Source organism: Podarcis raffonei, chromosome 15, assembly GCF_027172205.1.
Source record: "Podarcis raffonei isolate rPodRaf1 chromosome 15, rPodRaf1.pri, whole genome shotgun sequence".
NCBI classification, from domain to species: Eukaryota; Metazoa; Chordata; class Lepidosauria; order Squamata; family Lacertidae; genus Podarcis; species Podarcis raffonei.
In genome coordinates this window covers 4,807,828-4,820,495 of record NC_070616.1, presented here as the reverse complement: position 1 = coordinate 4,820,495, position 12,668 = coordinate 4,807,828, and the positions used below count along the sequence as shown (strand labels likewise).

At 40.9% G+C, this 12,668-nt stretch overlaps 1 protein-coding gene across 1 annotated transcript in view; it reads right to left on the bottom strand.

Annotated features, from left to right (window-relative positions):
* MED13 (mediator complex subunit 13) overlaps positions 1–12,668 on the bottom strand; it is a 98,280-nt gene that overhangs the window by 42,163 nt on the left and 43,449 nt on the right. Inside the window, exons 4-6 of the mRNA XM_053367829.1 lie at positions 7,261–7,406; positions 4,257–4,454; positions 1,372–1,554 (exon numbers count right to left, since the gene is read on the bottom strand). Coding sequence (XP_053223804.1) covers positions 1,372–1,554; positions 4,257–4,454; positions 7,261–7,406 — 527 coding nt within the window. The remainder of the gene's footprint in view (positions 1–1,371; positions 1,555–4,256; positions 4,455–7,260; positions 7,407–12,668) is intronic.

The following is a 12,668-nucleotide window of genomic DNA, read 5'->3' as shown; positions in this document are numbered from 1 at the left end:
ACAGCGGATAAAAAGGCACTAGAAGTGTCACATTAAATTAGGCTTCATCTGTTTCTCATATACAAATTACAGAGCATTACACGAATTATGGTCAAGTTATTTGTTTGTTTGTATACCACCATTTCATTCATCCCCTTCATGGATCACTGCCTTGTCATGGCAAAGGGGCTTGAACAACTCCAAAAAGCTATGAGCTCTGCCGTGCAGGGCCACCCAAGATGGACAGGTCATAGCCGAGAGTTTAGACTAAATGTGATCCACCTGGAGAAGGAACTGGCAAACCACTCCAGTATTTTGCCAAGAAAACTCCATGGGCATAAAGAAGGAGAAGCTTTGAGAAGAAAGTGAGAGTTTCCAAGGCATGCTCTGGTTCGTGGGGTCACGGAGAGTCGAACACGACTAAGACGACTAAACAACAACAGTTTCATTCATCTCTCTCTCTCTCTCTCTCAAAGCATTTTATGGCAATAAAAACATAAGATCATGCAATATAGTTAAAAATAGAAAAAAACTGAAGTAATACTTAAAATACTGAAGTATTTTGAAGTATACTGAACAAACACAAGTTTCAAAGTATGGAACAAAAGTAAGAGATGGTAACTAGGTTCTATCCAGTTTTGAAGCATGCACACCCACCGTGAATGGTCAAACCTACAGACACTTGTGCTCAGAAGTCTGTAGTTTTTATAATGACAGATTGCATGGAGTGCAATCTCATCTATCTCTCCTGCACATTCCTGCTTTCTACTCTCCAATTTACCATGGAAAACCTCATCAAAGCACCAGGGACTGAGAATGGACAGCAGCATACACTCAGAAGGCATCCTTTGGATTTCATTGTCTAAGGGTAGGGGTTTGAAAGCACACCTTGCTCAAGATGAGCAGACCTGGGTTTAGTCAGTGCCTTGGGAATCACATCAGCTGCCCCTTTGGTTCCATGATGGAAGAAAGGCAGGATATAAACGTCAAAAAATAATCATGGTATTAACCATTACTTTATGTCAGGGGTCAGCAAACTTTTTCAGCAGGGGGCCGGTCCACTGTCCCTCAGACCTTGTGGGGGGCCAGACTATATTTTGAAAAATAAAAATGAACGAATTCCTATGCCCCACAAATAACCCAGAGATGCATTTTAAATAAAAGGACACATTCTACTCATGTAAAAACATGATGATTCCCAGACTGTCCGCAGGCTGGATTTAGAAGGCAATTGGGCCGGATCCGACCCCTGGGCCTTAGTTTGCCTGCTCATGCTTTATGTCATGCTGATGAGAGGCCATTTGGCCAGGGAGAACATGTCAAAACAGTACCTCCGCTTTGTAGATTTTAAGTATGACAAAGCTGGTGGATGGGGAAGGAGTTTTACTATACCTGTTTGAACCTCTTCTGGGGACGTAGGTGGAGTCAGAGTGACCGAGGACATGGCAGGATCTCTTGTGGAAGCAGGCACTTGATGGACACCCAAGCAGTTGCTTGACCCAGCAGTGCTAGGAACAGGAATGTCTGTCTGAGGAACTAAAACAAAGCATGCCGGGTAGACCATCCGTACACCAGCTAAAAATAAACAGAAAAAGTTTATTACGCAGTCCAACACAGGCACAAAGTACATCACTACCCACTGTAACACAAACTGCTTTTTAAGCCTTGCTTGAAACAAACAAACAAACAAACAAACAAACAAACAAACAAAAAATCTGACAGGCAGACATTTTGAATTCTCCACCCTCATTTTATCCTCATATGCGAGAGAGGTTGGGTTGAAAGGCCACAAATTGGATCAGCATCACCCAATGAGTTTCCTGGCAGAGAAAAGGTCTTCCCACTACACAAGTGGTTTACATCATGACTGATCCTCTCATCAAGGAAACCCAGAAGTAGCTTCTCTGAAAGGCAGCGGCAGGAGAGAGTTTGGAGTATATTCTTGGTTCAAGCAGAGCGAAAGAAGGGCCAAACAAGCCTGGAGAGTGAACTAACTGCACTTGGGACTTGACCCAGAATTTTTGAAAATGTGCAGTTTTTTTTTACATCACATATGGGGGCTCTTTAGTAAAGTTTGAAAGCTACCACACTCCACTACACTAAGCAGTATCAATTTCAGCAACTGCTTATTAATAATAACATATGATGCAGTAAGTAACTGTTTACAAGAGGGTCAACATTCCTTAAGGGGCAAATCTGTCAGGGAGTGTTAGCAGTGGATGTGGCCAGAGTCAAGAATGGGAACGAACATCCCATTTTCTAACCCCCCCCCAACCTCTGCAACTGCCTTCCTTGTCTCCCTCCTCACCCCAAAGGCTTCAGCAGGCAGACTTGGGAGTAGGGGTGGGAGGAGAGGAGAGAACAGATTGCTCTTGGCCAGTATCTGAACCAAGAGCCTGCAGAAGGCTTTTGAAATTAGGTTGAGAGCCTCATGAAAATTAGGTAGGGTGCAAGTGGCCCACCCCTGGTTTATGACAAGCTGCAGGAAAACTGTTTAATATAACCTGAAAATTGCCAACATCTCCCCTTTCACAGACATCCCAGTGAATGACTCAGAAAATTACTAGCATCTCCACTAAGCCCTGTAACACATGGCTTACGGTTCTCTTCAACTATGAAATCTGAAACTATTTCCGCTGTTGCATATAAATCCTTGATGGCCCCAATCATTTTGCCCATGCCTCAATTATTCTTCTGCCCAGTGCTGAGCTAAAAGCATGTTACTTGTCAGTGATGCAATATAATTTATCTACCTTTTCTTTTTCTCCACTAAAAGCAGTAAGACTCCTTGTCATCTTCCTCATAAATCCTACTCTAGTTTGTCTTATAATAGTGCCACTCTTCTCAGTGAAAATGCTTTAAATTTCAATCCATCCTACCACCATTCTTCTTCTTTTTAAAGTTAAATAATGACATACGCTTCATTGTGACTTATAATTCCTCTGACACTCTTAAAGCAAATCGAATTCTCAATTGTTTTCACTCTAGGAGGTCAGTTTTGTAAATTTTGGCAACTAACCTTAGTGCTAAAAGAAGCACAATTTCTTCTGACTGCTTACAATATTTCCCTTTCCTTCATCTAAGAATCTCAAGATAGTATACATGGGTCTCATCCATCATTTTATCCTTGTAATGACATTGTGAAGTTTATCAGGCCAAGAGATATAGTGACCAGCACAATAGGTGACTGCTATGCAAGAGGACTTGGGTAGCCAATGTATTACAGCCTTGTAGGACTCCCGACTCCCACCAGCCCCATAGCCAATGGTCAGAGATTATAGAAACTTTGGCGGGCACAAAATATATAGGGATGTGGGTGTATGAATGATGCACCTACCTTCCTCTAAGCCTTCCTTTCCCTTTGCATTACCAACCATAAACTCTTTCCTTTGTTTTAAAATGTTCCATGATCAGATCTGTCTGACATCTTGTGCCCCCACTACAATCCATGCTCCTGGTGTTTCTTGTTTTTACACTTTCTTTCCCTCCATTTGCTCTAGTTTACCTTGACATTCTATGTAATAACTTGCTCATAGTTTTAGTGTTCAGTTTTTCAGCAAAGCTTTTGAATCCTTTTAACCTCAAGATTATCTCAAACAAACTATACTAGTTCCCATTTAGACAAAAACTAGTGGGATATCAGAACTATGACAATTATTTATTAGACATTACCGTTGTGCCTAGCTCTTGCTTAGAAGGAAGAAACAGGAGTCACCAATTTTAACTTTAGCAGCAAGGCCTTTTTTAAAACAGGCAATTAACAGCTCCTAAATTGGTGCTCTCCTGTCCCATTCCTGATAAAGATAGCTCATCAGCAATATTTTTAATAACACTGCAACACTTATAGAATCATTTAGTTGATTTAAAGACATAGTCTGATTAAAAGAATGTTTTTTTTAAACAAGGCAACAGCACAAATTTTTTATATTTCCAATTTACACAAAGGTGACCAATAAGATTTTGGGGGGGGATTGTTACTACTAAATCCACACTACATATGAACTAAGTAAGTTTTCACAAGTGAAGACCATCTTGACTGTCTGGTGACAATGCATTTCATCAGAGACCAGAGTGCTGCATTAGGCACTTCAGAAATAGTAATTAAATAAAGCAATTTCATTTGTTGGAGGCAGGTGGGACCCTCCAGGTGTTGCTGGACTAGACTACTCATCACCAATGGCCATGCTGGCTGAGGCTTATTGAAGCTGGGAATCCAACAGTATCTGGAGGGCTTCAGACCCCCCCCACTGGTTTAGGGATTTAAAAAGCTTTCGTACCAACAAGGACTTCCACAGCAGCGAGGGAGTCATCCTCCCAATCCATTTCTTCTTGCTTTTCCTCCAATCCCTCCTTCAGGTTGGATGTGATAGGATAGAATTGTTTCCATTCCCCAATCAGTTTTTTCGTAGCTGAATCAGACAACTTGAACGACTGTCCAGTGAGTGTACCATTTAATCCAAAGGGACTTAGAATAACTACAAATACAAAGAACAAGGACATTTGTCATTCACCAGCACCACCCCAAAAAGATCTGCAATGTATACCCAAGGGCGGTTGGTGTGTCAAGGGGCTAAGCTTCCATGTGCAGTAAATTTGCAAGGGAAGTTAAATCTTTTTAAGGATTCCAGTACAAAATCTATTTTGCTGGAAGGCTTGCCAAAGCCTGGCTACCATCACTGCCCCCATGAAGGGCTGCAAAGACTCTTATTTGAGATCAGTTTCAGTGACTAAAGTTAAGCAGCTATTAGAAGCTTTAGGGTGAACATTCCAGTTCAGAATATTTACAAGAATCATTACCAAAGCCTGCAAGGCAGGGCAGAATAAAAAATAGCCAATGTAATTAGTCAATAGCATGGGATGCCATGGGTAGCTCCAACCCTCTCGCTGATTTAATCCAAGGGCAATTCAAGGACACATTCCAGTCAGGCAAAAACATTCAAGAAGGCTATGAAGAAGGACTAGACTAGTAGGGATGTGGCCTTGAGCAAATTCCAGGGGCCAGATTCACCCACACACCTGGGTCTGAGGTTCCCCAGCACTGTTCTATGCTCATTTTTCTTTGGAAATTTCCAACTAAGGCTAAAAGCTGAATATTGCTTCGTATTAAGGGAAGTTCCACTATCTTTCCTTTTTATTTTTTATAAAAATGTTTACATAACACTATTAATAAGAGAATATCAGAATGGTTTACAAAAATTATATATAATGCAATGCAAATATATATATATATATATATATATTTATAAAGTTAAAACCAGAAATCAGCTAGGTTTTATGGAAAGGTATAGTCTTATTTGCCTGGATAGGAAAAAAAATATGTAAGTTTTCAGCAGGTGTTTAAAAGTTCGAACAGAAGGTTCCTGCTCAATCCCTATTGGCAGAGTATTCCATAATACTGGACTGATACTAAAGCAGGGGTAGGCAACCTAAAGTCCTTGGGCCACAAGTGTGCTTTTTTGCTCCTTTCCCCCTTCTCCTGCACACAGAGTTTAAGGCTTTCCATCTTGGTTTGTAGTAAGTGTAAACCATAGTTTCCTGGGAAACAAGGAATGTCAATCATCTTCAGACTACAGCTTGAAATCACAATTGGTGAACAAGCCAGTTTGCACAAATCATTTTTCAGGGTTCAGAAAGAATGACAAAGGAGCAGGAGGCTTCTAATCTCAACACATAGTTCAGCATTATGAATAGCCTCTTAACTCTGACAAAGTTTGAAATCTCCACTTAAAAGCACCGTTTTAAATCTCAGAAACAATTCTGTGCTTTAATTAGCAGGGTAGACTGTGCTCTACTGTGCTGCATGGCAGCAAGGAGCCATCCTCACCTGACGATCTCAGGACAAGGACTTATTGTCCCTCATTAAAATGTATGTGTACTGAAACAGGGTGAGTTATGTAAGAATCAGTGTACCATAACAGCAGATAGAAATTCATCCAAACGTCTGATATAGAAACGCATTGTAAGAGATCAGCAGTAGGGAACAATTTTCTCTAATACAGGAGAGGTGAATGGATTTTTATTTTTTTTAAAGAAACACCAGTAACATCTACTGAAACACAGATTGCAAGCTGCTAAGTACAGGTTAGGCTCAAATTATTTTCTTTTCTTTTTTAATAATAGGGGAAACCTGGTAACAAGAGAAGGGTGATCTCTAAAAGCGTCATAAACTGGTCTATGTTAGGAAAGTTACCCTTCAACAGTTGGCAGCAGCCGACAGACAGCTGAAAAACTGCTGAACATGAGTGTGTTTTTAAACTTGCATGTAGAGGAACCAGTCAAAAAATAAGTTCAGGGTCATTCCAGGAATAAAACATATGAGAGCCATTTACTGCCATCAAGAAGTTCTGGGTTTTAGTGCAACATATAGGCATCAACACTCAAGAATCTCGCCGCATCCTTAACAAGAATAGCTTATTAGGTTGCATTACAGGAAGCTCCAGTGCCATTTCACACATTGCTAAGAGGCAAACACAGGCAAGGCCATCAGGTGTACGTCCCAAAAGCTATAGCCAATCAGTGTTTCTTGGCAAGAGTACCTGTACAACACATATTTGCTGCAGCTGACATTAATGTACTATGTGAAATGACACATAGATTAAAAACCACATTTTGCCTATTGTTTACAGCAGCCTCCCCCAACCTCATGCGTTCCTGATGTTCTGGACTACAACTCCCATCCTCTCAGATATGTGGCCATGCTGGTTGGAACTGATGAGAGTTGGAATCTAAAACATCTAGAGGGGACCAGGTTAGGGAATACTGAATTGAAGATTCTCATATTTTGTTGGAAGTTCAAAATGGATCTTTCAAGACAGCTATTCCTGACAAAGCTGAGTGTTCAGAATAACTAATGAAAAAGAAAACTAAAATCCAGGAGAGAATCTGCAAACTTATTAAGACATTTTCATCAGTCTTGTGATTAACCTCTACTCCAGGGGTCAGCAACCTTTTTTGGCGGTGGGCCGGTCCACCATCCCTCAGACCTTGTTGGGGGCCGGACTTTTTTGGGGGGGTGGGAATGAACGAATTCCTATGCCCCACAAATAACCCAGAGATGCATTTTAAATAAAAGGACACGTTCTACTCATGTAAAAACACGCTGATTCCCAGACCGTCCGTGGGCCGGATAGAAAAGGTGATTGGGCCGCATCCGGCCCCCGGGCCTTAGGTTGCCTACCCCTGCTCATCTCCCTCTTGCTACAAAGCCTTCATTTAGATAACAGAAAACAGTCTGTCCAAAAAGGACACAATTAATCTCTGGAGTCAATGAAAGAAACCCACCTTGAAAAGGGCTGTTAGACTGCTGGGCCAGGGTGAGATGTTCTTCACTAACAAAGTACACAGGTTGGTGCTGGTTGATTTCCACGCTGGTACAAACATTGCTGTCCCCGTGCAAGAAGAAGGTGAAGGAGCAGGACAAATGTTCGCTAAGAAAGCAGCAGAAGGAAATCAAGGTGATTAGTCCAAGCAGGCATCCCAAGAAAATAAAAGGCGCAATATTTCTTTATGAACTGCCTAAGTAAGTTCTCTGTGCAGCTTACAGTAAGTAAGAAAAAAACATAAACCTTAACACATAAATACAGTATAAAAAGAATCCCTCATTCACATCACTGAAGTTAAAATACAGATATAAAAATTGAGAGGCCCTTCAAAAGATTATTTGAATGTATAGAAGAAAGGAATTGGGGGGGGGGGAGGAATACATTCCCAACTCAAAATGGGGGGGGACTATATTTTTGTCCTGCCCCAAGCAAGTGGTCAGGAATCCCTTAGTCAAACCAGTATCATCGGCATTCCACACCATACACATCAAGTGATGAGCAAGATCACACCTTTTGATGCAGACCAGAGATAAAGAACCTATTGTTCTCCAGCTGTTGTTGGCCTACAACTCCCATCATCCCTAGCCACTGGTCACACCAGTTGGGGATGCTGGTTGCTGGAATCCAACAACATCTGGAGTATCCTAGGTTCCCCATCCCTGATGTAGACATTTCCATCCTCTACTGCACAGAGCAGAAACTGGAGGCCCCAGGACCAAATCAAGCCCTCTTAATACCAGTCCCCACTTCCCAGTTAAAAAAATCACAGACCAGAGGAATGTGTGGAGAAGCAGTTTACCAGTGGCTACAGCAACTGGACTTTGCTGGGTCCATTTTATAGGGACCAGCTGAGCACAATCAGTTAGTTACTGACTGAGGCTATGCAACACACTTGTTCACGCAGCATGATACATTATCACCACAAGCTAGCACAGAAAGGACTAAGTGCAGCTGGTACCTTGTGTCCTTAGCCAATAGACTTTGCAGAAACATTTGAGATAAATTTCTTTCAAGATTTAAAAAGGTCCACAGTTCCCATTTGTAAAAGGGATTACGTTGTTTAGGACCACCAATTGTGTCTTTAGTCTTAAAAATTTCAGAGCTAACAAGAAAATTAGTGCAACAGCACCTCAGAAAGTGGAAGAATATAAACTACAACACTTTGGGGAAAGGTATATTTAACCAGGCTGTTTAAAATTAATCTATTTGTTTACACTCCATTATCTTCAATGACTAATGAGCATTTCAGAAAACAAAAGGTCTTGACTAAGGATTCAGACACTCTTCTCTTCAATTAAGTTGTAAGAGACTTAATGCATATGCTCCAAGGCATCCTTGGCAATCTTCAAACAAAAACCTGCAAAGTAACCCATTCTTAGCTGTCCTTAAGTAAACAAAAGCCTGGAAAATTCAGCACATGCATCAGGAACTTTAAATCCACTTGTACAGCTGCTGCTGCCACCTCCACACACACACTTGTATAGTTGACTGAAAGGAACAATTTAATAAAGAAAGATCATGTTGGTACTGCCTACATGATAAATAGACTTAACATGGGAAACCTAGATATATCAGAGACAAAGGTTTAACTATCTTCTCAAGACCATTTCACATATTACAAAGATGTTGGTAACCAAAGATACTCTCTGCCAAGGGGCAGCAGACATTCACAACTACAGAGCAAGTACACAGTTCATTTTAGATGCTTCACACTTTATATGGCTGGGGGAAACTTTACACATTATGTTTTGGAAGTAAATTAAAATAGTCATCAATAATAACAAATCATATTCAGTAGGCACCTAAAAACATAACCAAACTGGAGCAAGTCCCTATCTGTGGACATATATATAGCAGCAACTTAATTGATGCTCTGTTAATACGGCTAACATGGCTTCCCACAAAGAATCCTGCGGACTGCAATTAACAGAGGATGCTGAGACTTCTTCATTAGACCTCCTCACCCTACCTCTGGCCTTGTACAAGTAACATTCCCAGGGGAGCAGGAATGATTATCGTATTAATATAATGAATATTATATCAATTTAATGGTGCAATTCTATATATGCTTACCTAGAAGACAGCTACATTGAATTCAATGGGGAGGGACTACAGCACAATGATAGAGCACATGCTTTGGATGTAGAAGGTCCCAGGTTCAATCCAGTTAAAAAGGACCAGATAGCAGCTGAGGGGAAAGACTCATCTTTGGCTAAGACCCTGGAGAGCAGCTCCCAGACAGAGTATACATTACTGGGCTAAATAGGCAAACGGTCTGATCTCATACAAAACAACTCCCTGTGGTTCTATGTAACAGAATATTTATTCTCAAGTATGCATGCATAGGACTGCCGCTTGTTACATACATTGGTATCAGTTACCTATCTATAAAATGGCAATAGGGACTTCTCTACAGAGGTAAATGGGAAGCATCAGAAAGTGAGGATCATAAATCACTGTGTACACCAAGTGTGTTGATGAGAAAGTCTAAACAAAAGAGCTTTGTTCTCAAATCTGAAATGTAATGCCCTGGAAATGGAAATGTGCACACAAGAACTAGGGGAAATGTTTTGTTTTTGAAACTGGAATTAAAAACATCCTGAATGGAGGGGAGGGGGAATCACCAGCCAGAGTGTCTTAAAGACTTACAACTTTTAAAAAGTATCACTATTTTTGTTCCAGATCTTTACTCGTTTTCACAGGGGGAAAAAGTTTTGTGTGAGTGCTATGACCAGAACTCACTCTCCTTCTTTACCTATATCAAGGGTTCTCCTAACAAGTAATGAAACTACACATTTATACACAGAGAGAGACAGAGAAAACATTAATTTCTTTCTCTCACACACATCCTTCTTGCTTGGTGGCAGGGCAGAGGGATCACAAGTACCAGTACTACAAAGGAAGGATTTTGGTGATTTACAATTAGCATTCAGAGATCTAAAAATTGAGAGATAAAAAAATGGCATTTCCATACCCTCTCAATAAAGCCTCTCAGTAAATGGCACAAATCCTATATTTATAGAACTAACACAACAAAATATAAGAAAAATCAAAGCTATATGGGAGAGCTGAATTTTAGTCAGTCCCAAATCACTTTCACCCACACAGCTCAGACCCTAGAGCTATTGCTCCATCCAATGACAGCTTGAAACTGAAACCTTGATTTCTCCTCTCTCTCACCTAGCAAAAGCAGGAGAAGATGGCATATTTAATTAGGAAATTAAGCTCAGTAGGCAAGTGCTAAGATTCAACAGCACCCATTTCTTTGCAATTGCAGCAGGTAATGTACCTAATTTGTGATTGCGTTGCAATGATGCCTATTTGACCAAAATTCTAAAAGCCATGCTAGTTCCTCAAGCGCACGTGCGCGCGCGCGCACACACACACACACACACACTGGGGAAGCAGTTTCACATCTGTCATAGAAAGAGATATCACATGAAACCCCACCTCTAAATCAAAGACATCAGAAAATAGGAGTGTGTTCAGATCACCAGTCAAACATAAAATCTACTGTTTTATGTTTGGTGTTGGATACTTCCCTTCTGTGCCATTCATATGCTACAGCTCTCAACTGTCATGTCAATAATGGTTTATCATTATCCCTTATAGTATTAAACTCCGGGGGGGGGGATACCCCAAACACTGACAAAAGCAGAGAAATCACTGCATAGTCAAGATGTTGTCCTTACGTCAGGGGCAGTCTGTGCTGGATCTTCCAGCACTAGCTCAGAACACTTCCAGCACTCATTTTCAGCTGGGCATGTGCCAGTTCTTATGCAGCTGCATAAAACAACTTTCACAGTTTAGCTCAGACAACTGAAAAAAACTAAACTGAGCAGATTTATCACCACTAAAAAAAAAAGCAAACAAACAAGCAAAAACCCCAGCAAACCTGGCAAGACCCAAAGTCACAATTCAAATTATGAGCAATGAAGCTGCTGCATTCGAATAATTAGGGAGGTTACCTAGTTCTTTTGAGAAAGCTGCAAATCTAAGAGGCAGGTACTACCTCGGCAAGGCATGATAGAACTGTTTTTGAAGAGAAACAGCCTAAAAAATAATTAAAAGTGGGAAGCATAGCCCCAAAGGAATGCACTCTGTGCTACCAGACAGGCATTCACAGGAGATCATCAGAATGAAAACAAGATCATAAGAATATACGAGCCCTGCTGGATCAGAAGGAAAAAATGCCTATCAAGTTCAGCATTCTGTTCTCACTGTGGCCAAGCAGAGCACAGCAGTATTCTCCTGCTTGTAATCTCAGTAGCAGGTATTCAGTTATTAGTGTGCCAGCAACTCCCATCAAGCGTACTATATTTACCGATATTTTCTACATCTAAGCGAGGGCAGAATCACAGACACAAGACGAGGTTCACAGTTTAGCAGGCTTAGCTTATTCACCATGGGTGGCACTCAATGTTAGTCATACTCATTGAAATCAATGGTCTGCTCTCTGTATTACATAGCTGGATATCACCTAATGGGTATAATCCAAATTAAAGTACTTTGAAGTCCCAATAATTTCAATGGGAGAGATTAAAGCAGCTGCTAAATATTTCTGCTGATGGCAATGGAGCACAGAAGTGCTTCTGAGCAGGTGTGTGCAGCAACTGAACTTCCAACATTCACTGTCTTATTAGCATTGCAGCAAATTCTTTAATTGGGTCTTCCATATCTTTAATTTTTTTTATTTAAAAAAATCCAAGCAGTGTGTCGTGTTAAGAGAAGAAATATCACTCAGTAGCTACCACATATTTCTGCAATCAAGAAGCTGAATTTTGGTTACCTGTTTCAGGCTGCCTGTTTCTGAAACCGTTTTGCTTAACAAAATAAAGAACAATGAGAAACACACAGTTGCCACCAGGGAAAAAAGCATAAAAGTTCTTATATTTTCTTAAATTAAAAAAGAGAGGTGACTGTAGAGTTATTGAAGAAGTTCCAGAAATGAGCTTCTGCCTTGCATGCGGGAGGTTCCAATGTTCAATCCCTAGCACCTCCACTAGCTGTACTGGTGCCAGTCAGTACAAACCTAGCAATCCACAGGCAGCGGACAGACCAGCTGCAGAGCAGTCAATAATATATGTGCTTGGACTGCACTACCCTAAGACTAAGACTAACACTAGCCTAAGACTGCAACTTTCATAATACAGACCAGCGCAATCTGCTCATTTCCCCCTCAAAAATTGCCAGTTAAAGGAGCCCTTCTCCATGACCTCACCTGGCCTGAGGCTCATGACTTTCATAATACAGTACTGGTTGTGATAATGATGCCAGTACTGGAGGAAAAAATGGTTTATCAAGTGGTTTGCTGAGACCTGCGGTAATTTTTACATGTACTGAGCAAGACATACCGGTAGTCTGATT